This window comes from Petromyzon marinus, unplaced genomic scaffold (genome assembly GCF_048934315.1).
Source record: "Petromyzon marinus isolate PM22_M1 ecotype Great Lakes invasive population unplaced genomic scaffold, UKy_Petmar_22M1.pri1.0 PM_G_Scaffold_60, whole genome shotgun sequence".
NCBI lineage: Eukaryota > Metazoa > Chordata > Hyperoartia > Petromyzontiformes > Petromyzontidae > Petromyzon > Petromyzon marinus.
In genome coordinates, this window is record NW_027423014.1 from 335,651 (window position 1) to 361,728 (window position 26,078).

The 26,078-nt window shown below is 49.1% G+C and overlaps 1 protein-coding gene across 1 annotated transcript; it reads left to right on the top strand.

Moving 5' to 3' along the window:
* The first annotated feature begins 11,982 nt into the window (after positions 1–11,982).
* Positions 11,983–25,057, top strand: LOC142919516 (uncharacterized). Its single transcript, XM_076062457.1, has 2 exons — positions 11,983–12,074; positions 23,016–25,057. Exon 2 carries the CDS (start codon positions 23,501–23,503, stop codon positions 24,206–24,208), a length of 708 nt encoding a protein of 235 aa, XP_075918572.1. The 5' UTR covers positions 11,983–12,074; positions 23,016–23,500; the 3' UTR covers positions 24,209–25,057.
* The last annotated feature ends 1,021 nt before the right edge of the window (positions 25,058–26,078 follow it).

Below are 26,078 nucleotides of genomic sequence, written 5' to 3' on the forward strand. Positions count from 1 at the left end.
TGAGGCTGACTCGACCTAGGGGAGGCCCAGAACCGGTTCAAATAATCGTCACTGGGTGTTGGCTGTGAGCGGGAATCAAACTCGGGTCGTTATGTTCGTAGAGCAGCGTAGCGCTAACCGCTAGACTACCGCCACACACGTTACACACACACACAGTACACACACACACAGCACACACACACGGTGCACACACAGTACACACACACAGTACACACACGCACAGTACACACACACGCACAGTACACACACATGCACGGTACACACAGACACAAAGTACACACACACGGTGCACACACGCACAGTACACACGCACACACAAACTCACAGTACACACACACACGCACAGTACACACACACAATACACACGCACGACACACACGCACGGTACACACGCGCGGCACGCCCACACTCCTTCAGTCACGTGACTAAGGTTGACGCCCCGCCACCGTCTCCCGAGGTGACCTCTTGGCTCTCTCGTCTCTCCTCGACACGTAGATTCATTTCTTACTCTTACCTAGAAACGTCATTGTCTGTCTCTGTGGACGAAACTTGCGAGGAATTGTACTCACAAACTGTGGGGTTTACGTTTCAAATAAAGTGCCCAGATACCACGCGATAAGCCCCGTGGTGAGCCAGTGCTATTCGTATTTCTAATCCGTCAACATGAAAGTAGTTAAATTAACAATTTATTACCAATCTCCATATATATCAAAGGCAAGTTGTGAATGTGTGTCTGTTCAAAATGTTTAGCGTACTTGCCGATACGCACCAAGCTTGAAATTTGCCATGTGGGTAATTTCCAGACTGTACACCATGCAAACATAAAAATACACTTTTGTATATATATTTTTTTGGGGGGGGCCCAAATAATGGATAAGCATGAAAACACCACGATACATAGGACTTACTTTGATTAGAATCTTGGAATTGATTGTGTACATGTTGAAATTGGTCAATTTGCATTTTGAGCATACTGCTGTTTTAATAAATGTTCATGATTCTGAGAATATAACTGTAATTCTGAGCATCATAATGACCATATTGGAATTGTCATCATGAATGGGAGTTCAATTATTTTTTATAATAGGAATGCGGTTTTGAGCATGACTATTGATATTTCAGACTCATTTATGACAATAGATTCACGATTAAATTGCGATTTTGTTTTGCTCATCAATCAGGATACTGTTAATGATGCGCATGCCCATAAATTGTTGAAATGACTAGAAATGCAAGTTGTGTATACTCTCCAACCCCATTCCTCTACCTACCCATTCCCTTGACGGGCTCCGTGCCCACTTAAACCCATGGCGGTGATGATTCCACCTCTCGCTGTAACAATCAAAGCACCTCCAACTTCTGAATGCAAAGGTGCTGGGTTGGTGCAACGCCAAAACACATCGTCAACGCCGCTCCCAAGCCCGCCCTACGTTAGTTAAAGCGTTATGATCAACAAAATAAAAAGTATAATGGTGCGGCGACTGGAGATGTCACTGTGTGTGGTGCCGGGCCTGCGAGGCCACGGCGGGATGGACACTGTCGTGGGTACACCCCGGACACACGTGGTGTAGCACAGCCCTAGTGGGGGGCTCGGGTGAGCGCTGGTTAAGCGCCGTGGCTCCCGTTGAGAGAGCGAGAGAGCGTCAGCCCAGCCAGGGTTACGTTGGGGGCGTGGTACCTCTGGCTGACCTGGGGACGCGTGACCGGATTATACTGGAGGGGGGCCACCGGCGGAGGGGGGCCAATGGGTGGTCACGTGGTCCGGGAAGAACTCTCGAGAGCTTTCAGGCAAGGGCGAGAGAGTTCTAGAAGGTGGGCGGGGCAAGAGGCGGAGCCAGCCCCATATAAGGGGGGGGGCCCTGGGAGGGGCTCGGGGCCCTTACTGTTGGAGAGGCAGCAGATCCACGTCAAGCTTGAAGAAGCCTCCAGCCACGTGGTCCGGGACCCAGCTTTTGGTCCGGACCGGGATAGTGGAGCCGTGTCTAGTTCTGCCGTAGCGTGGTTAGTTGGGTGGTCACCACCCCAGAGTTTGTTGTGTCAATAGCCCTAGAGTGTGTTGTGTTAATAGCCTGGAGTGTGTTGTGTTAATAGCCTGTAGTGTCTTGTGTTAATAGCCCTGTAGTGTGTTGTGTTAATAGCCCTGTAGTGTGTTGTGTTAATAGCCTGGTGTTGTGTTAATAGCCCTGGAGTGTTTGTGTTAATAGCCTGGAATATGTTGTGTTAATAGCCTGTAGTGTGTTGTGTTAATTGCCTGGAGTGTGTTGTGTTACTAGCCTGGAGTGTGTTGTCTTAATAGCCTGGAGTGTGTTGTGTTAATAGCCTGGAGTGTGTTGTGTTAATAGCCTGGAGTGTGTTATGTAAATAGCCTGGAGTGTGTTGTGTTAATAGCCCTGGAGTGTGTTGTGTTAATAGCCCTGGAGTGTGTTGTGTTAATAGCCTGGAGTGTGTTGTGTTAATAGCCTGGAGTGTGTTGTGTTAATAGCCTGGAGTATGTTGTGTTAATAGCCTGGAGTGTGTTGTGTTAATAGCCTGGAGTGTGTTGTGTTATTAGCCTGGAGTGTGTTGTGTAAATAGCCTGGAGTGTGTTGTGTTAATAGCCTGGAGTGTGTTGTGTTAATAGCCTGGAGCTTGTTGTGTTAATAGCCTGGAGTATCTTGTGTAAATAGCCTGGAGTGTGTTGTGTTAATAGCCTGGAGTGTGTTGTGTTAATAGCCTGGAGTATGTTGTGTTAATAGCCTGGAGTATGTTGTGTTAATACTTGGAGTATGTTGTGTTAATAGCCTGGAGTGTGTTGTGTTAATAGCCTGGAGCTTGTTGTGTTAATAGCCTGGAGTGTGTTGTGTTAATAGCCCTGGAGTGTGTTGTGTTAATAGCCTGGAGTGTGTTGTGTTAATAGCCTGGAGTGTGTTGTGTTAATAGCCTGGAGTGTGTTGTGTTAATAGCCTGGAGTGTGTTGTGTTAATAGTTAATAATCGTGTTGCTCCTAAGATGTCTGCGACTCAGTTACACCCCACCTGCTGGTTATACACAACAACAACCGCCATTCGCCACAAGTGTCGGTGACGTCACCACGGCGCTTGTGCCAGGCTAAGTGCACGTTAAGGCAGCATGAAGTATCGAACGCCCGTCATTATGTTCGGGCACACGTATCAGCAGCATTTGCAGCAACTGCGGTCCGTGTTTGCCAAAGTGCAGGCAGCCAATCTCAAATTTAAACTTGCAAAAGTGCCACCTCTTGCAAACATCGATGCAGTATTTGGGCCACATCGTTAGCGAGTCCGGGTTAGCCATGGCTCCCGACAAAACGGCGCGCGTGCACACATGGCCAACCCCCAAGTCGGTGGGTGAAGTTCCCAATTTTGTCGGGGTTTCACGTCATTATCACCACTTTGTTCCCCAAGTTCGCGACGATCCCAAAACCGCTCCACACGCTCGCTGCTAAGGGCCAGAGATTTCGGTGGGGGGGGGGGTGGGGGGAGGAGGCCGCGTTTGTCGCCTCGCGCGAAGGCCTCGTCAGCGCGCCGACCCCTCGGTGGACGTTTACCACCGAGTGACCAGCGTGCGTGCTTAATGGGTGCTGGTTGACGTAAGCCATCGTGCGCGAGGTTGCCACGTGCTGTAGTGGCATCTGTCAACGCGCCGCCACCCGAGGCGGATGCACGTAGGTGACGGCACGTTGGGTCTCACGCGCGCTGAATGGGGACGCCTCCAGATGGAGGACGCCTCGCTGTTGAAATTGCTCCACCGCGTTGGTACGAGAGGCAGTAAAAGCAAGCCATCGGGGATGCATGTCCCTAATAGTCCTCCACGAATGACTTTTGATAAGACGGGTTGAAGAGCTGCAGTGTTATTGCATGGTGGTGCCGAATGCTCTGCAGGGTAAACTCACGCGCCGGGTGGTCCCATGAGAAATTAATGCACCTCAGAATCCGTGAAACCTTGCTGACACTAAAGCGTTGACTTCTATTGGCCCTTGGTGACGGACAAAGTATACCACATGGTAAAAGGTTGTACTGATTGCACACCCCGCAAGCCACCAACGAGGCAGGCCCAGCCTCCATTACGATCTATCACGGTGTCTCATATCAATGAGCTCATCGCACTGGACATTCTCGGGCCGTTCCCTGCCACTCAGAGGGGAAACAAATGTATCCTGGTCGGGGTAGAATACCTGTTCCGGGGGCCGGTGGCATCGCCTCTGCCAGACCAGCCAGCCGCATCCATTGCGGACACGTTCTTGCACGGCTACGTCATGGACAAGGGGGCTCCTGAACAACTTCCTGCAGACCAGGGGCGGAATTGTTCTTCTCGATTGTTACGGGAGGTGTGCAACTCCCTGGGTGCAAAAACAAATCAGGACCCTGCCCCACCATCCTCAGACGGACGGGGTGGCGGAGCGCTTCCACAGAACCCATACGTCCACATTGTGCCAACGGATCAATGAGGCGAACTGGGGTTTGCACATTCCCGGTGTCCTGCCCACTATATAGCATGGCCCATTAATGCCTCAACAGGATTCTCCCCATTTTACCTCGTGTATGGGAGGGAGAATGAGCCACCCATGCAAGCTCAGCCGGGCATGGATTTGGGAGGGAAGAGAGCCGTCATGCCCATGCAGGCCACACTCGGGCGTTTGACGGAGGCGTGGGAGGCGTCTCGGGGGAATTCGGCCAAACGGCAGGCCGCAAACGAGAAGCCGGTGGGACCGCGGGAGGTCCAGGACCCCGTGGACCACTGGGGCTAAGGCGGGGCCGCATTTTCCCCAGGTGCCCTTGGGTACATCGCCTAAATTACACCGAGCGTGGCAGGGCCCTGTCGAGGTGATCGAGGCCAAGGGGCCGCAGCGCGTCCGTACGCAGGTCGCTTGCCGCCGCTGGTTTGTGCCTCCGTCGTGGTTAAAGCCCCCCCCTACATCCCGCCACATGTAGACGGTTCGTCTCCGGCTCCAGAGCGGCGGGTGTCTGATGCGTCCGACGTGCCGGGGCGGGTGAGCCCGGAAGTTGTGCTTCAGGAGGATTCTGCTGCGTCGCCCGCAGGATCCCATCACTCCCTGTGATGGACCACGTGTGGAGGCCGGGTTGCCATCTTCTCCTCCAAGGCAGGGGCTGCGCCCATTAGGCCATCTGCGTAATGTCCCAGTGGTCCCCAGCGCGCAAGTTCCTGCTCGAGATGGGGGGACTGGCGGCGATGGCTCGTGCAAAGAGTTGCTTCGGTCCGCTGGACCGCTCCCTCCTGTCATTCAATTGTGTTCCCACGCCGTCTGGCGGGTGGTCGCAGCCGCGAGCCGGGCCGTGGCTTCTGGTTGATCCGTCGGAAATTGTTACGCTTCCCTCGCGGTTCAGGGGTTAATCGTTAAAAGGGTTTTTGTTTCGAACGTTCGGTAGCCCTCCCTGTTAGGTAAATTGCGTTAGCGCACATTCCTGTTAGTGTTACCCCTCCTTACGGTGAGGGAAAAAAAGTATTTGATCCCCCTGCTGATTTTGTACGTTTGCCCACTGACAAAGAAATGATCAGTCTATAATTTTAATGGTAGGTTTATTTGAACAGTGAGAGACAGAATAACAACAACAAAATCCAGAAAACGCATGTCAAAAATTTATTTGCATTTTAATAAGGGAAATAAGTATTTGACCCCTCTGCAAAACATGACTTAGTACTTGGTTGCAAAACCCTTGTTGGCAATCACAGAGGTCAGACGTTTCTTGTAGTTGGCCACCAGTTTTGCATGTTCGGTCGACCTTTTGAAGACAGAATATTTGAAACTCAAAATAGTTTTTAGCAACCACCAAATAATTTCCTCTGAACCTTAACCTGAACATCAAGTCGAGCGTTGGGGTTATGCTCCCTAGGTTTTACGTAAAACTCCATATCGGCAATCTAGTTCTACCCTCCACACATTTTGCACCGCTTTTAATCAACGCGCGCCCAGCGACAATCGGCGCGTTCAGCAAAGGCAACTTCAAACGTGACGTTAAAACAATCGCCGTCAACAAATGATAACCGTCGAACGACGATGAAGGGTGTCAGTTCAATCCCCGGTCGGGGGTCGACTCGGCCCGCCATCGTCACCGTCGTCGACACCTCTCGGCCGTCGCGAAGCGAGCACCACTTTCTGCAAGTGAAGTCAACCAGCCCCACCGTAGGAACGAGGCGGCCTTCGTGTCCACAACGAACACAATCTAGTTCTACCCTCCACACATTTTGCACCGCTTTTAATCAACGCGCGCCCAGCGACAATCGGCGCGTTCACCCCTCTCCCGCTCCGGCCCCCTCGCCGGCTCGCAACGGCGGCGACCGCCGACGGCGGCGGCCATGTGACGTCCGAGGCGACCGAACGCAAAGAGGCGGAAACCTCCTCAGGGTTCCACGCGGAGACCTGGGGACACTTGGAGGCATTCAATCAAGATTCTAGGTTTTCGTGACTGCAGGGGAGCCACACCCTTTGGTTCTTTCGGTAAAAGTCATCACGTAGGTATAAAGTCAGGTAGGTATAAAATAAAGTAAATTAAATCACGTGACGTTTCGGGTGCAACACGACAAGCGTCCGTCATCAGGTGGGACAACCACAGCAAGAGACAGTTGCTGAAGTGGGCAAAAGGGTTGCCGTGACAAGAGGCTACGTAGGTAAGAGAGGGAGGAGGAGCCAGGGAGGAGAGATAGAGAGGGGGGTGTGGGGGGTAGGGGAGTGGAGTGCTGCTAGAGGGATTAGGAAACTAGCAAGGAAATGCCGGGGGGGGGGGGTGGGGGGGAGTGAGCGGGTCAGGGAGTGGGAGGCTGAAGAAACTGGAGATGCGGATATGAAGGCAACACCATAAAGCAGTTAAGGTTTTACCTGGTTAATAACATCCTTCCAATGATTGCTCAATTTGTATCCATCTTCTCAGTTGAAGTTATGTCTATGTTTAGATATCTGGATGGCTTCATGAACAAACCTTTGATAGTGGTTTGCAGAGTACCTTGGTCTTGGAAAAAAACTAAATCATGAGAGCCCACAGCGTTATAGCAATGGTCAGCCACGGCGGAGGTATTGGTTCTGCCGTCTTTCAGATCTGACTTGTGCTCGCGAACACGGTCCGAGATATGTCGTTTCGTTTCCCCAATGTAACAGCCACCACAGGTGCAACTTAGTTTGAAGACTCGAGGATATTGCATGTCAGGAATGACATCCTTCACCGATGGGATTAGATCACGGATTTTGTGTACTGTACTGAATCGGACCTGGATCTTGTGTTTAAGATTTTGGAAATATTTTTGGTAACGCCTGCTATGTATGGTAACGTCATGGTGTTGATCGGCGTCTCAGGGGGTTGTTTCTCCATGGTTGGAGAAACAGCTTTGCGAATAATACGGTCCGAGTACCCATTCCCTCATCAAAACACTACACCATAGGGCCCACTGTATTTCTGACCAACACCACCTAGCCAGTGAACTGGAACACGTACACCAGGCCCTCAAGATGAATGGGTACTCGCAAAGCTGTTTCTCCAACCGTGTTTCTCCAATCATGTTTCTCCAACCATGGAGCAACAACCCCCTGAGACGCCGATCAAAACCATCACGTTATCATACATAGCAGGCGTTACCAAAAAGTTTTCCAAAATCTTAAACAAACACAAGATCCAGGTCCAATTCAGTACAGCACACAAAATCCGTGATCTAATCCCATCGGTAAAGGATGTCATTCCTGACATGCAATATCCTGGAGTCTACAAACGAAGTTGCACCTGTGGTGGCTGTTATATTGGGGAAACGAAACGACATATCTCGGACCGTGTTCGCGAGCACAAGTCAGATCTGAAACACGGCCGTGGCTGACCATTGCTATAACGCTGTGGGCTCTCATGATTTCGTTTTTTCCGAGACCACGGTACTCTGCAAACCTTCAGGCTACTATCAAAGGTTTGTTCATGAAGCCGTCCAGATATATAAACTTAGACGTAACTTCAACCGAGAAGATGGATACAAATTGAGCAATCATTGGAAGGATGTTGCCTTCATATCCGCATCTCCAGTTTCTTCAGCCTCCCACTCCCAGCCCCGCCCACTCCCCCCCCCCCCCCCGGCATTTCATTGCTAGTTTCTTAATCCCTCTAGCAGCACTCCACTCCCCCTACCCCATGCCCCCCTCTCTCTATCTCTCCTCCCTGGCTCCTCCCCCCCTCTCTTACCTACATAGCCTCTTGTCACGGCAACCCTTTTGCCCACTTCAGCAATTGTCTCTTGCTATGGTTGTCCCACCTGATGACGGACGCTTGTTGTGTTGCGCCCAAAACGTCACGTGATTTAATTTATTTTATTTTATACCTACCTACGTGATGACTTTACCGAAAGAACTTGGAGACATCACGACACCAAACAGCACGGTGCGAAGCCGAGACGCTTGGAGCGAGCCGCACACCTACACCCCCTCCCTCCCCCCCATGGTGAACTGGCCTCACCCATGTCAGAGTGAACCCCCTCCCTCCCCCCCATGGTGAACTGGCCTCTCCCATGTCAGAGGGAACCCCCACCCTTACCCAGTGCCCGCCCCTCCTGACCCCCCCCTCCCGGAATGACGATTCCATCTCGGCGTCACGACCTGTCTCAGTCGGTCCATCCACTCACCCACCCTCCCACCCCTCTCCCTGCCCCCTCCTCCCTCGGCTCTCCCTCCTCCCCCCGCTCCACCCCCCGCCTCCCTCCCCGATCTTCTCTGCGCCTCCCCCCTCGCCCGTTCCCCCACCCCTCCCTCCGCTCCCCCCGCCCCTCCTCTCGCCGCCTCCTCTCTCACCCCCCCTCCCCCCGCTCTGCTCCTCCCCCCCCCTCTCCCCCCCCGCCCCGCCATGCCCCCCCCGGCGGCCGTCCACGCCTCCTCCGCTGGATTGAAGTAAACGTTGACCCCCCGGCTCACGAGCTCCCGTCGCCTCTCGGCGAACCTCTGGTTCATCGCATGCTGCTCCCTCAGGAAGGCGTCGTGCTCCCTCGCCTCCCTCGCCCGCTCCGCCGCGTCCCTCTGCCTCGCTCGTTCGCTCCTCTCCCGCCTCGATTCCCCGCGGCCCGTGGCTCCGCCGGCGCCCTCCGGGTGCCGGCCCTCCCTGGCCAGTGGCCGCCCCCTGTCGGGGACAATCAGCTGCCTCAGCCTGGCCGAGATGTCGGTGATCCTTCTCGGGTCTCCTCCTCCTCCGCCTCCTCCGCCTCCTCCGCCTCCTCCGCCGCCGCCTCGGCCCCTGTCCATGGCCGGCGGTTGTCACCGCTCGGATTCTCGCTCGGCCCTCCTGTGTCACAAGCAGTGGGTCTCTGTGAGTGTGGGTCTCTGTGGGTCTCTGTGAGTGTGGGTCTCGGTGGGTCTCTGTGAGTATGGTTCTCTATGAGGGTTGGTCTCTGTGAGGGTGGGTCTCTGTGGGTCTCTGTGAGTATGGGTCTCTGTGGGTCTCTGTGAGTATGGGTCTCTGTGGGTCTCTGTGAGTGTGGGTCTCTGTGGGTCTCTGTGAGTGTGGGTCTCTGTGGGTCTCTGTGGGTATCTGTGAGTGTGGGTCTCTGTGGGTCTCTGTGAGTGTGGGTCTCTGTGGGTCTTTGTGCGTGTGGGTCTCTGTGGGTCTCTGTGGGTCTCTGTGAGTGTGGGTCTCTGTGGGTCTCTGTGGGTCTCTGTGAATGTGGGTCTCTGTGAGTCTCTGTGAGTAGGGGTCTTTGTGAGTGTGGTTCTCTGTGAGTATGGGTCTCTGTGGGTCTCTGTGAGTGTGGGTCTCTGTGGGTCTCTGTGAGTATGGGTCTCTGTGCGTGTGGGTCTCTGTGGGTCTCTGTGAGTATGGGTCTCTGTGAGTGTGGGTCTCTGTGAGTATGGGTCTCTGTGGGTCTCTGTGAGTGTGGGTCTCTGTGAGTATGGGTCTCTGTGAGTATGGGTCTCTGTGAGTATGGGTCTCTGTGGGTCTCTATGAGTATGGGTCTCTGTGAGTATGGGTCTCTGTGAGTGTGGTTCTCTGTGAGTATGGGTCTCTGTGGGTCTCTATGAGTATGGGTCTCTATGAGTGTGGTTCTCTGTGAGTATGGGTCTCTGTGAGTATGGGTCTCTATGAGTATGGGTCTCTGTGAGTATGGGTCTCTATGAGTATGGGTCTCTATAAGTGTGGGTCTCTGTGAGTATGGGTCTCTGTGAGTGTGGGTCTCTGTGGGTCTCTGTGAGTGTGGGTCTCGGTGGGTCTCTGTGAGTATGGTTCTCTATGAGGGTTGGTCTCTGTGAGGGTGGGTCTCTGTGGGTCTCTGTGAGTATGGGTCTCTGTGGGTCTCTGTGAGTATGGGTCTCTGTGGGTCTCTGTGAGTGTGGGTCTCTGTGGGTCTCTGTGAGTGTGGGTCTCTGTGGGTCTCTGTGGGTATCTGTGAGTGTGGGTCTCTGTGGGTCTCTGTGAGTGTGGGTCTCTGTGGGTCTTTGTGCGTGTGGGTCTCTGTGGGTCTCTGTGAGTGTGGGTCTCTGTGGGTCTCTGTGAATGTGGGTCTCTGTGAGTCTCTGTGAGTAGGGGTCTTTGTGAGTGTGGTTCTCTGTGAGTATGGGTCTCTGTGGGTCTCTGTGAGTGTGGGTCTCTGTGGGTCTCTGTGAGTATGGGTCTCTGTGCGTGTGGGTCTCTGTGGGTCTCTGTGAGTATGGGTCTCTGTGAGTGTGGGTCTCTGTGAGTATGGGTCTCTGTGGGTCTCTGTGAGTGTGGGTCTCTGTGAGTATGGGTCTCTGTGAGTATGGGTCTCTGTGAGTATGGGTCTCTGTGGGTCTCTATGAGTATGGGTCTCTGTGAGTATGGGTCTCTGTGAGTGTGGTTCTCTGTGAGTATGGGTCTCTGTGGGTCTCTATGAGTATGGGTCTCTATGAGTGTGGTTCTCTGTGAGTATGGGTCTCTGTGAGTATGGGTCTCTATGAGTATGGGTCTCTGTGAGTATGGGTCTCTATGAGTATGGGTCTCTATAAGTGTGGGTCTCTGTGAGTATGGGTCTCTGTGAGTGTGGTTTTCTCTGAGTCTCTATGAGCATGGGTCTCTATGAGTATGGGTCTCTGTGAGTATGGGTCTCTGTGAGTATGGGTCTCTGTGGGTCTCTATGAGTATGAGTCTCTGTGAGTATGGGTCTCTGTGAGTATGGGTCTCTGTGGGTCTCTGTGAGTATGGGTCTCTGTGGGTGTGGTTCTCTGTGAGTATGGGTCTCTGTGAGTATGGGTCTCTGTGGGTCTCTATGAGTATGAGTCTCTGTGAGTATAGGTCTCTGTGGGTCTCTATGAGTATGGGTCTCTGTGAGTATGGGTCTCTGTGAGTGTGGTTCTCTGTGAGTATGGGTCTCTGTGGGTCTCTATGAGTATGGGTCTCTATGAGTGTGGTTCTCTGTGAGTAGGGGTCTCTGTGAGAATGGGTCTCTATGAGTATGGGTCTCTATAAGTGTGGGTCTCTGTGAGTATGGGTCTCTGTGAGTGTGGTTCTCTGTGAGTCTCTATGAGTATGGGTCTCTATGAGTATGGGTCTCTGTGAGTATGGGTCTCTGTGAGTATGGGTCTCTGTGGGTCTCTATGAGTATGGGTCTCTGTGAGTGTGGTTCTCTGTGAGTATGGGTCTCTGTGAGTGTGGTTCTCAGTGAGTCTCTATGAGTATGGGTCTCTATGAGTATGGGTCTCTGTGAGTATGGGTCCCTGTGAGTATGGGTCTCTGTGGATATCTATGAGTATGGGTCTCTGTGAGTGTGGTTCTCTGTGAGTATGGGTCTCTGTGAGTATGGGTCTCTGTGAGTATGGGTCTCTGTGGGTCTCTGTGAGTATGGGTCTCTGTGGGTGTGGTTCTCTGTGAGTATGGGTCTCTATGGGTCTCACTCAGTGTGGGACCTTACCTGGTCAAATTCAAATGCTTGTGATGTGATGTGTGATGATGATGGTTGGCTTGGATCACACGGCCTACGCGGAGGGTGGGGGGATGCGTGACGTCATCAGGTGACATCACATATGTGACGTCACCACTCACTTGCCGTGACTAATATTAATATATACAAAAGTCTATTTTTATACTTGTTGCATTGTGTACAGTCTGGAAGCTACCCAGGTGCCAAATTTCAAGTTTGTTGCATGTTGGAAAGTAAGCTAAACATTTCGAACAGACACACATTCACAAATTTCCCTTTTATACATCATAAACTGTATATTATGTGTGTATATATAAACTGTACATTACGTGTGTATAAACTGTGTATTATGTGTGTGTATATAAACTGTATATTATGTGTATAAACTGTATATTATGTGTATGTATAAACTGTATATAAAGTGTGTATATAAACTGTATATTAAGTGTAAATAAACTGTATATTATGTGTTGTATATAAACTGTATATTATGTGTGTGTATAACCTGTATATTAAGTGTATATAAACTGTATATTATGTGTGTATATAAACTGTATATTATGTGTATATAAACTTTATATTACGTGTGTATATAAACTGTATATTACGTGTGTATATAAACTGTATATTATGTGCGTATATAAACTGTATATTATGTGTATGTATAAACTGTATATTATGTGTATATATAAACTGTATATTATGTGTGTATATAAACTGTATATTATGTGTGTGTATGAACTCTATATTATGTGTATATGAACTGTATATTACGTGTGTATATAAACTGTATATTATGTGTATATATAAACGGTATATTATGTGTATGTATAAACTGTATATTATGTGTATATATGAACTGTATATTATGTGTATATAAACTGTATATTATGTGTATATAAACTGTATATTATGTGTATATAAACTGTATATTATGTGTATGTATAAACTGTATGTTATGTGTATATATAAACTATATATTATGTGTGTATATAAACTGTATATTACGTGTGTATAAACTGTATATTATGTGTATATATAAACTGTATATTACGTGTGTATATAAACTGTATATTACGTGTGTATATAAACTGTATATTATGTGTATGTATAAACTGTATATTATGTGTATATAAACTGTATATTATGTGTGTATATAAACTTATTATTACGTGTGTATATAAACTGTATATTATGTGTGTATATAAACTGTATATTATGTGTATATAAACTGTATATTATGTGTGTATATAAACTGTATATTATGTGTGTATATAAACTGTATATTACGTGTGTATATAAACTGTATATTATGTGTGTATATAAACTGTATATTATGTGTATGTATAAACTGTATATTATGTGTATATATAAACTGTATATTATGTGTGTATATAAACTGTATATTACGTGTATATATAAACTGTATATTATGTGTATATATAAACTATATTATGTGTGTATATAAACTGTATATTATGTGTGTATATAAACTGTATATTATGTGTGTATATAAACTGTATATTACGTGTGTATATAAACTGTATATTATGTGTATATATAAACTGTATATTATGTGTGTATATAAACTGTATATTATGTGTGTATATAAACTGTATATTACGTGTGTATATAAACTGTATATTATGTGTGTATATAAACTGTATATTATGTGTGTATATAAACTGTATATTACGTGTGTATATAAACTGTATATTATGTGTATATATAAACTGTATATTATGTGTGTATATAAACTGTATATTATGTGTGTATATAAACTGTATATTACGTGTGTATATAAACTGTATATTATGTGTGTATATAAACTGTATATTAGGTGTGTGTATATAAACTGTATATTATGTGTATGTATAAACTGTATATTATGTGTATATAAACTGTATATTACGTGTGTATATAAACTGTATATTACGTGTGTATATAAACTGTATATTATGTGTATATATAAACTGTATATAAACTGTATATTACGTGTGTATATAAACTGTATATTATGTTTGTATATAAACTGTATATTACGTGTGTATATAAACTGTATATTATGTGTATATATAAACTGTATATTATGTGTGTATATAAACTGTATATTATGTGTGTATATAAACTGTATATTACGTGTGTATATAAACTGTATATTATGTGTATATAAACTGTATATTATGTGTGTTTATATAAACTGTATATTATGTGTATGTATAAACTGTATATTATGTGTATATAAACTGTATATTACGTGTGTATATAAACTGTATATTACGTGTGTATAAACTGTATATTATGTGTATATATAAACTGTATATAAACTGTATATTACGTGTGTATATAAACTGTATATTATGTTTGTATATAAACTGTATATTACGTGTGTATATAAACTGTATATTATGTGTATATATAAACTGTATATTACGTGTTATATAAACTGTATATTACGTGTGTATATAAACTGTATATTACGTGTGTATATAATCTGTATATTATGTGTATATAAACTGTATATTATGTGTGTATATAAACTGTATATTACGTGTGTATATAAACTGTATATTATGTGTGTATATAAACTGTATATTATGTGTGTATATAAACTGTATATTATGTGTGTATATAAACTGCATATTACGTGTATATAAACTCTATATTATGTGTATGTATAAACTGTATATTATGTGTATATATAAACTGTATATTATGTGTGTATATAAACTGCATATTACGTGTGTATATAAACTGTATATTATGTGTATATATAAACTGTATATTATGTGTGTATATAAACTGTATATTATGTGTGTATATAAACTGTATATTATGTGTATATATAAACTGTATATTACGTGTGTATATAAACTGTATATTATGTGTGTATATAAACTGTATATTACGTGTATATAAACTGTATATTATGTGTATATATAAACTGTATATTATGTGTATATATAAACTGTATATTATGTGTGTATATAAACTGTATATTATGTGTATATATAAACTGTATATTATGTGTGTATATAAACTGTATATTATGTGTGTGTATGAACTGTATATTATGTGTGTATATAAACTGTATTTCACGTGTGTATATAAACTGTATATTGACGATGACGATGATGACGATGCCACGTGTCTATTGATGACGATGACGACGATGCCACGTGTCTACTGATGACGATGACGATGATGACGATGCCACGTGTCTACTGGTGACGACGATGATGACGATGCCACGTGTCTACTGATAATGACGATGCCACGTGTCTACTGATGACGACAATGATGACGATGATGACGATGCCACGTGTCTACTGATGACGACGATGCCACGTGTCTACTGATGACGACGATGATGACGATGCCACGTGTCTACTGATGATGACGATGACGACGATGCCACGTGTCTACTGATGACGACGATGATGACGATGCCACGTGTCTACTGATGATGACGATGCCACGTGTCTACTGACGATGATGATGACGATGCCACGTGTCTACTGATGATGATGATGACGATGCCACGTGTCTACTGATGACGACGATGATGACGATGCCACGTGTCTACTGATGACGACGATGATGACGATGCCACGTGTCTACTGATGATGACGACGATGCCACGTGTCTACTGATGACGATGATGACGATGCCACGTGTCTACTGATGATGACGATGATGACGATGCCATGTGTCAACTGATGACGATGATGACAATGCCACGTGTCTACTGACGATGACGATGATGACGATGCCACGTGTCTACTGATGACGATGATGACGATGCCACGTGTCTACTGATGATGACGATGATGACGATGCCATGTGTCAACTGATGACGATGATGACAATGCCACGTGTCTACTGACGATGACGATGATGACGATGCCATGTGTCAACTGATGACGATGATGACGATGCCACATGTCTACTGATGACGACGATGACGACGATGCCACGTGTCTACTGATGACGACGATGACGATGCCACGTGTCTACCTGATGACGACGATGAGGACGATGCCACGTGTCTACTGATGACGACGATGATGACGAACGCCGACGAACGGCGGCAGTCGCCCGACTCGGCACAGGGACTCACCAAACGTGGCGGCAGTCTTAGCGACGCTTTGCACGCGGCAACTTCTTCACGCAAACAGCCACCCCGTCTACAACACGCGGCAGGGGCAACGATCAAGCGGGCAGCAGCAGTCAGTCAGTCTCTCTCTGTGTGTGTGTCTCTCTCTGTCTATCCCTGTGTGTCTCTCTCTGTCTATCCCTCTCTCTGTCTCTGTTTCTATCCCTGTCTCTTTCTCTGTCTATCCCCGTCTCTCTCTCTGTGTGTGTCTCTCTCTCTGTCTATCCCTGTGTGTCTCTCTGTGTGTCTCTCTCTGTCTATCCCTCTCTCTGTCTGTGTCTCTCTCTGTGTCTATCCCTGTCTCTCTCTCTCTGTCTATCCCCGTCTCTCTCTCTCTGTTTCTCTCTCTGTCTATCCCTGTGTGTCTCTCTGTGTCTCTCTCTCTCTGTCTATCCCTCTCTCTGTGTCTCTCTCTGTCTCTGTGTCTATCCCTGTCTGTCTGTCTCTCTGTCTATCCCTGTGTGCCTCGGTGTCTCTGTCTCTCTCTCTGTGTCTCTGTCTGTGTCTTTTGTGTTTTTCTCTGTGTCTCTCTCTCTGTGTCTCTCTCTCTGTCTATCTCTCTCTCCGTCTCTGTCTCTCTCTCTGTCTCTCTGTGTGTCTCTCTGTCTATCTCTGTGTTTCTCTCTCTGTCTGTCTCCCTGTGTCTCTGTCTCTCTCTGTTTCTCTCTATCTGTATCTCTGTGTCTCTCTATCTATCTCTGTCTCTGTCTCTCGCTGTTTCTCTGTCTCTCTCTTTGTGTCTATCTCTGTGTCTCTGTCTCTCTGTGTCTCTCTCTCTGTGTCTCTCTCTGTCTCTTTCTGTGTGTCTCTCTCTGTGTCTGTGTGTCTCTGTCTCTCTCTCTGTGTGTCTCTCTGTGTGTCTCTCTCTGTGTCTCTCTCTGTGTCTCTCTCTGTCTCTCTGTGTCTCTCTCTCTCTGTGTCTCTCTCTCTGTGTGTCTCTCTCTGTGTCTCTCTGTGTGTCTCTGTGTCTCTCTCTCCGTGTGTCTCTCTCTGTGTGTCTCTCTGTGTGTGTCTCTCTGTGTCTCTCTTTGTGTCTCTCTCTGTGTGTCTCTCTCTGTGTGTCTCTGTCTCTCTCTGTGTGTCTCTCTCTGTGTCTCTCTGTGTCTGTCTGTGTGTCTCTCTGTGTCTCTCTGTGTCTCTCTGTCTCTCTCTGTGTCTCTCTCTGTGTTGAACTTCGCACTCAGATCGTCAGCGAGGCGACTGCGACCCGAGCGGTTAGCTCGGGTCGCATTGGGGCGGGGGGAGGGGCCAACCAGCGAGGCAACGCCGCGATTGGACAGAGGGAGGAGGAGGGGGAGGGGCCTCTATCACTTCCCCAACGAGGCAAAGATTGTGAATATTAATTCACGTTTTGGGGAAATGGCAATTCTTCGTACAGCAGAGAGATCTCTCCGGAATTATTTAAGACAATATTTGGGCATTGAGGCTTTATTCATGGCAGAGAGCAATATCCCTTCTTTATTAGAGATGTATTTGCGGTTAAAGTAAACAATTAAACGAAACTATATATACTTTTTTATTTTACCAGGAAAAGCTGTAGTAGTGTACAGGCCCTTTTCACAAGCGACCTGGCCAGAAATGATAGCTCAGCTAAATGTCTTCTTACGCGGAAATTGACAGAAGCCGAATATCTTCTTTGGTTCTTTCGGTAAAGTCACCACGTAGAATGAGAATAAAATTATAAATTGATAAAATAAAATAACACAATACAATTCTCACGACGTTTCGGCCACAACACAAGCGGCCTTCAGGTGAAGGGACGAGACTGTCTGGCCGAAACGTTGTGATAATTTTATTGCGTTATTTTATTTGATCAATTTATTATTTTATTCTCATTCTACGTGGTGACTTTACCGAAAGAACCAAAGAAGATGAATCCTTGCATTCACGAAAGCTTTAAATCGACAATTTAACCTTAAAAAACCTTCGGTGCAAGCCCTTGAAACTTACCTACAAGCAAGGGGTCCACTGAGCTGTTAGCTTCTCTTCTTTTAGGAGTGACCTGTCCACAAATGATCGCCCCTCCAAGCAAGCGGCGTGTTGTCGCGTGGACAACGTCGGCAGCCGTGAATGCGCCGTGGTGATGTTGACTTTAAATGTGGGGCGAAAAAACCGGAGGGCCCGGAGAGAAATCCACGCGACCATGGGGAGAGACGCAAATTCTAAATATACAGCAGCAGCAGCAGGCGTCAGGGTCGGGATCGAACCCACTACCTCCTGTAGACCAGGCGACATAGTTAACATCTCGTGTGTGACACGTGTCTCAACACACACGCGAGTGAGGACACACACACGGAATACACACACACACACACACTGGGGAACAAACACACACACATAAAACACACACACACGGAACACACACACGGGACACACACGGAACACACACACGGAACACACACACGGGACACACACACGGGACACACACGTAACACACACACACGGAACACACACACGGAACACACACACGGAACACACACACGACACACACACACAGAACACACACACGGAACACACACACGGGACACACACGTAACACACACACACGGAACACACACACGGAACACACACACGGAACACACACACGGAACACACACACCGAACACACACACACGTAACACACACACGGAACACACACACGGAACACACACAGGGGACACACACACGTAACACACACACACCGAACACACACGTAACACACACACACGGAACACACACACCGAACACACACACGTAACACACACACGGAACACACACACGGAACACACACACACACGGAACACACACACACGGAACACACACACGGAACACACACACGGAACACACACACACGGAACACACACACACGTAACACACACACACGGAACACACACACGGAACACACACACACGTAACACACACACACGGAACACACACACTGAACACACACACACGGAACACACACACGGAACACACACACCGAACACACACACACATAACACACACACACGGAACACACACACACGTAACACACACACACGGAACACACACACGGAACACACACACGGAACACACACACACACGGAACACACACACGGAACACACACACGGAACACGACTGGGTGAGTGGGTGAGTGTGTGGGTGAGTGTGTAGGTGAGTATGTGAGCGACTGGGCGAGTGATTGGGTGAGTGAGTGTATGAGTGGTTGGGTGAGTGGGTGAGTGTGTTTCTGGGTGAGTGTGTGGGTGGGTGAGTGGGTGGGTGAGCATGTGAGTGAGTGAGCGACTGGGTGAGTGGGTAGTGAGTGTGTGGGTGAGTGTGTGAGCAACTGGGTGAGTATGTGGGCGACTGGGTGAGTGAGTGTGTGTGTGAGTGAGCTACTGGGTGAGTGGGTGGATGTGTGAGTGTGTGAGGTGAGTGTGTGAGCGACTGGGTGAGTGTGTGAGTGAGTGAGCGACTGGGTGAGTATATGGGTGGGTGAGTGTGTGGGTGGGTGAGTGTGTAGGTGAGTATGTGAGAGACTGGGCGAGGGATTGGGTGAGTGAGTGTATGAGTGGTTGGGTGAGTGGGTGGGTGGGTTAGTGTGTGAGTTTCTGGGTGAGTGTGTGGGTGGGTGAGTGGCTGAGTGAGTGGGCGAGTAAGTGAGCGAGTGGGTGGGTGAGTGGGTGAGAGTGTGGGTGGGTGAGTGTGTGAGCAACTGGGTAAGTGAATGTGTGTGTGTGAGTGGGTGGGTGAGCGTGTGAGTGAGTGAGCGACTGGGTGAGTGGGTAGTGAGTGTGTGGGTGAGTGTGTGAGCGAGTGTGTGAGCAACTGGGTGAGTATGTGAGCGATTGGGTGAGTGAGTGTGTGTGAGTGAGCGACTGGGTGAGTGGGTGGGTGTGTGAGTAAGTGTGTGAGGTGAGTGTGTGAGCGACTGGGTAAGTGAGTGTGTGTCTGTGAGTGGGTAGGTGAGCGTGTGAGTGAGTGAGCGACTGGGTGAGTGGGTAGTGAGTGTGAGTGCCGGACGGGTAACTCTGTCGTGGACAGTGCTGTGGGGGGAGGTCCAATTTCGATTGGCTCCTCCCCTCATGGCATCTGTGTCCACCACAGGGGCTAAACGGGGGCTCTGGACGGGTGCGAGGGGCTGGTAACCCCTCCACCTTCAATTAATTACCACTAAACCACGAGTTAAACTGAAATATGTAACTAATAAGCTTGTGCTGGAGGCCCCGGGGGCCAGGCGTCTATGACGTCTCCTGGCCAAACCCCAATTGGCGGAGCCAGGAGATTGAATATCTACCCTCGGGGCTCCTCCATAAACAACGAAAAACCACTACGGGTGGCCACGTGGAATGTTCGAACGCTCACTGCGGAGGAGAGGCTGCCACTCCTCTGTCGGGAGCTGGACCGGTACCGCCTGGATCTATGTGACATTCAGGAGGTCCGGTGGACCGGTTCTGGCTCCTGCCACCATGAGGGGTGGACAGTCCTCTACTCGGGGCAGCAGACTGCCAAACAACAGGGTGTGGCTCTTTTGAACAAAAGAATGAAGGGGGCGTGGGAGCATGGCGTTGAGGTGTGGGAAGCTGTAAGCCCCAGGCTACTTTGGGCTCGCCTTCCCATCAACCGGAGGCGAGGAATGGTGGTCGTGGTTACTTATGCCCCCACCGAAGATGAACATCCGTGGAGGGATGCAGGCAAAGCCGATGAGTCAGATGCCTTCTATGACCTCCTGTCACAGGTGCTGGCTAAAGTGGCCCCTCGGGATAGAGTCATCATGTTGGGTGACTTCAATGCCCGAGTTGGTCATGATGCTGGCACCTGGTCTGGAGTGATTGGAGGGCATGGACCAGATCAGCTCAATAACAACGGTAGGAGGCTGCTAGATTTTTGTGCAGCCCATGGGCTTGTAATTACCAACACGCTGTTCCGGCATCGGCGCATTCACACAACATCATGGATGCATGCCGGGTCCAAGCAAGAACATCTGCTGGACTACATAGTGACGGACCAGCGGATGCGAGCCCATGTCCTTGACACCAGGACCTACCGTGGAGCTGATCTGCCCTCTGACCATCGACTAGTCATCTGTAAGATGCGCCTGCCATTCTTCTACTCTGGTGGTGGGTGTACACCCAGGACCCCATTCCAACCTAAAGTGGCCTGATCTCAGTTATCTGATGAAAGTTGCAAGCGAGAATTTAATCATTGCTTGTGGCTGGGATTGGCATCGTCCCCGACTCCTCCTGATGTCGAGGGTAAATGGGCGAGGTTTAGGACTGTGACTCATGCAGCTGCAATGGCTGCTTTGGGCACGCGGTCCAGACCTCCCCAGAGACCCTGGCTGACAGAGGAGGTGTTCAGGATGGTTGAGAAAAAGCGACAGGCCCACTGTCATCGGCTACAGAATCCCACGTCAGAGAATGAGGAGGCTTACCGCAGCCTTCGCTCGGAGGTTCGGAGAGCCGTGAGGCGCTGCAAGGATGGGTAGTGGTCGCGGGTTGCTGAGGAGATGGAGTCTGCCTCAGTGGCCCGTGATCACAAATTTCTATTTAACTCCATCAAAAAAGTAACCTGCAGCACCACACCTATTACCATCAGGAGAAAAAACGGTGATCCAATCTCCGACCCCCATGAACAGGTTTGCAGATTTGCTGAGCATTTCTGTGAGGTCCTGGGGGAGGGAAAATCCCTCAGCCAGGAAAACATCGTGGCACAAAGTGAGGATGACCCTGCTGAGGCTGCGGTGCCTCAAATATTGGAAGAAGTCACCCCCTGTGAGTGGCTGGCTGAGGTGTCATCTGTTGAGGAAGTACTGAGGGCGATCCGGAGTCTGAGACCAGGAAAGGCAGCGGGCAGAGATGATCTCCAAAGCGAAATGCTGAGGGAGGGTGGCGTTTGTGCACTGACTGCCCTATATGACATCATAACAACAGTCTGGACCACTGGACGGGTTCCGCAGGATTGGAAGGATGCCCTGGTGGTCCCCCTTTTTAAGAAGGGGGACCACCGGCGGGCAAGGCTGCAATGGCTGGGTCATGTAGCCCGCATGCCCAGCCACTGCATGCCGAAACAGCTTTTGTTCGGCCGGATCGAGGGGGCTAAACGGGCGCGGCCCGGGCTAGAGAAGAGATGGAGTGATGTGGTACGGGAGGACGTGGAGCTGATTGGACTTGCCGATGACTGGTACCAGCGGTGTCAAGATCGGCCTCTGTGGAGGAGGCTCGTGAAGGACGCTAGTGGGCAGTTGGAGGTAGTCGCCCTCCAACAACAACGGAGGGTGGAGGAATGACGCTCACCACAACGAGCGGAGCGCCGGGTGGCTAAAGCACAGCAGGTTGGCACAGTAGGGGGCACAGGTGGTGCATCAGCCAGTCATCTCAGTCAGTCGACCCATGGCACCTGGGTCTGCCCCGTGACCTGTCAGCGGGCGTTCGACACTTCACGTGGCCTCAGGGTGCACATAGCCTGGCACAAGCGTCGTGGTGACGTCACCGCCACTTAGTGGTGAATGGCGGTTGTTGTTGTTGAGGTGAGTGTGTGAGCGACTGGGTGAGTGTGTAAGTGAGTGAGCGACTGGGTGAGTGTGTGGGTGGGTGAGTGTGTGGGTGAGTGGTTGGGTGAGTGGGTGGGTGAGTGTGTGAGTTTCTGGGTGAGTGTGTGGGTGGGTGAGTGTGTGAGCGACTGGGTGAGTGATTGGGTGAGTGAGTGGGTGGGTGAGAGAGAGTGAGTGGCTGAGTGAGTGGGCATGTGGGTGAGTGAATGGGTGAGTGGGTAAGTGAGTGGGTGGGTGAGTGTGTGAGCGACTCGGTGAGTGAGTGCGTGGGTGGATCAGTGAGTGGATGAGTGAGGAGGGGCACTGCGGGGTGGGGGAGTGTACAGAGGGTGAGGGGTAATGATTATTATACAGGGCGGTACTAAAGTCAGGACACAGTTTCTTGGGTTTATCTTTAAGTTTATTGTGATTTTGCGAGTTTATATAGGTAGCTCTGCTTAAACGTGTCTCTCTCTCCATCCGTCTCCACTCTCTCTCTTCCTCTCTTCACTGCTGGCCTGTAGGTTTGGGCCGAGCGAGTTCCTGCCGGGGTTTTGGCTCTTCAGGAGTTGATTCCCCCCGTGGCTTTGTCGGCACGAGGCGACCGCGCGGAGTGTCAAGGGCTCCACCGGGCCCCAAGCCGCTGCCCCAGCACCACCGTAGCAGCCAAACCACCGGTGCTCGGCATGGCCTCTATGAAGGTCTTGCTGGACCTCATGTTGAGCACGGGGTACAACATTGTCCAGGAGAACGGACAGAGGAAGTTCGGACCGCCACCCGACTGGCAGGGGCCCCCTCCCGCCCGTGGCTGCGAGGTGTTTCTGGTGAGGATCCCGCGCGACCTCTACGAGGATGAGCTGGTGCCCGTGCTGGAGACGGTGGGGAAGCTCTACCAGCTCCGCCTCATGATGGAGCATAGCGGAGAGACCCGCGGCTATGCGTTCGCTACCTACGCGACGCTCGCCCAAGCCACGGATGCCGTCAAGAAACTCGACAAATTCGAGATCCGATGATGGCGATGAGCGGTGCCACAGAGGGCGTGGCGGATGTCAAGATGAGCGTCTGTCGCTGGGACAAAACCCTCAACCGAGGCTATGCGTTCATCGAGTACGGGAGCCATCGCGCGGCCGCCATGGCCAGGAAGAAGCTCCTTCGAATCAACTTCCGGCCATGGGGCCGGACCATCAAGGTGGACTGGGCCATCCCGGAGTGGGAAACGGTGGCTGCGGCCGCGGCAACGGAAGACGCGGAGGAGGAGGCGGCGGTGCCAGACCTGCCGGAGCCGGAGTGCACGGCCACCGGCAAAGCCGCACACAGCCTGTTTGAGGGCTGGGGGGCACGTACGTGGCTGTGGTGGGTACCTCTCCACCTGCGGCCTATGCCCATTGCTCTCGAGGCGCTGCCGGAGGCGGCCAGGCTGTCGTGGGAGGTGCGGCTGTGGATGCTGTGCCGGACCGCCGGCGTCAGCTACCCAATCTTCGAGCTGCACGCTCACTCGGAGCCCGGGATACCCGTGGGCCTCCTCTATAAGGTGTCGATTCCCGGGATGGGAAAAGGCACCGGCATCTTCCCCGCATTTCTGAGCTCCAGCGAGGAGGGAGCACGGGAGGTGGCGTGTCAGCACGCCTACAACATCCTCACCAAGGCGAATCCTCTGAGAATGTGCCCAGCCCCTGCCGCGACACCGCCTCCCAGCCGCCTCTTCCAGGATCCTTGAAGAAAAAACTAATTCATGCGTTTGACATGTCAACGCCATTTAGTTTTGAAAATGTAGCGGAGAAAAATATATTTTGTTCACATCGCATTCTGTTTTGTCAATAATCTCTGTAACGTGCGCCTGCTCTGCAAGGCATGCATTAACCCCTTTCTGTCTCAATTTCATTCCCAGCATGCAATTCTCCAAGCCTCAGATTTTATAACATATTTCGCACAACTTTAATCCTGGTAAATATATTATTTTCTTTAAAAACACGAGCATTATATTTAGTCTATTGCATGGCTAAAGTATTCTAAGTAAAAATATAAATTGTATTAACCAATATTTGATCATCGCTATGATAAATATATTTCTACCCTACAATATACAAATCTACATTGTGCTAATGTTTCAATTTTACTTTTATTAACTGACAAATATAGTGTCTAGGACACATTTTCAAAGAAATATTTTCATGTACCCAGACAATATTTGCAAGTGCCCACATAAAAAAAAACTTGCAGACTGCATACGTAGCTACGACAACAGAATCCTTGAAGAAAAAACGAATTCAGGTGTTTGACATTTCGTTTTATACAGGAGAAAAATATATATATATATTGTGCACATCGCATTCTGATGTCAAAACATTTGATTCTTTATAAAATTGAAAAACCCTTGAACAACTTTGCTGCACACGGAGATGTCCGTGCACCGCCTCGTTTCCACAGCTTCTATCCCAGTGCCATTTGTATTTCATGCACATACCGCTGTTAAGAGTTTGATGTTTTATTGATTTTCAATTTAGGTGTTTTTTTCCTGTAATGTTTTTTTGTTATTTTTTTAGTGGAAATAAAGTCCTGAAAAGTCTCTTCCTCTCTCTCTCTCCACTCTCTCGGCCGAGTCTCTGCCACTTCTGGTTCTGAGTGTCGCATGCTTGGGATCCTTCTTTCCCTCCTCTGTGGATTTAATTTGATATGCTGATTTACACGCCAACATATTTCAGACTTCCCTGTTTTGTTAGGGTATTATCCTGATCATTACCAACGTTCCCACGGCCAGGCACTTTCGAGTAACTTATTACCTTTTACCACAGCATCATAATATCATTTTCCTGGATCATCGCCTTCATAGCTTTGATCAATCACCAATGGTTTACTGGTTCGTTTTTGTATTTACTTATGCCACCCTAAACTTGGTTCGAAGCTTTCGTGACTGCAGGAATTAATCTTTGTTTTTTAGGTAAAGTCACGTATAAATAAGAAATAACAAAACAACATAATTATGTTTTGTTATTTCTTATTTATATGTGACTTTATCGAAAAAACCAAAGATTAATTTATGTCACCCTCTTTCCCCGTGGGACCATGTGGCGTGAAGTTGTGTCGCACATAAAGAGAATCTGTTCACATCACGATTTTCCGTATTCGACTGTCAGTTGCCATCCCAGGGGGCAATATGCACATTTGTCGACTCGGCGAATCGACATGATTTCGGGCTCCGTTGGGTCGCCCCTTTTGTGCTTTTGCGCGAGCCGGATTTCAACGCAATTCCCGATCCGTTGTGGTGCCACGGTCTCGGAGCAACTCTGCCGGCGCCTCGACTCCCCCGTGGCCCCCCACACCGAGCACGCACCTGCAGCGCCCGCACATAGCGTCCTGGCGGGGGATTGCCCGTCACGACGGGTTTTCATCTGAAGGGTCTCTGGGATGAAAGTCCCGCGGTTTCCCGGTGCCAGGAGAATGGCCGACCCTCGCAGAGCGAGTCACATTGCGGCGCCTCTGAGTTGGCTTCAAATTGTTTGGGCGCGCGAAGGTTTGCCGGGTCGGCAGCGACGAGTCGCGCGCGACGCTCCCCGCCTTCTCGAGCCGCTCGCGGCATCTGTGTGACG

What these genes read in the sequence shown, in the direction of transcription:
- LOC142919516 (XM_076062457.1), top strand. Translation starts at nt 23,501, where the DNA reads ATGATGGCGATGAGCGGTGCCACAGAGGGCGTGGCGGATGTCAAGATG.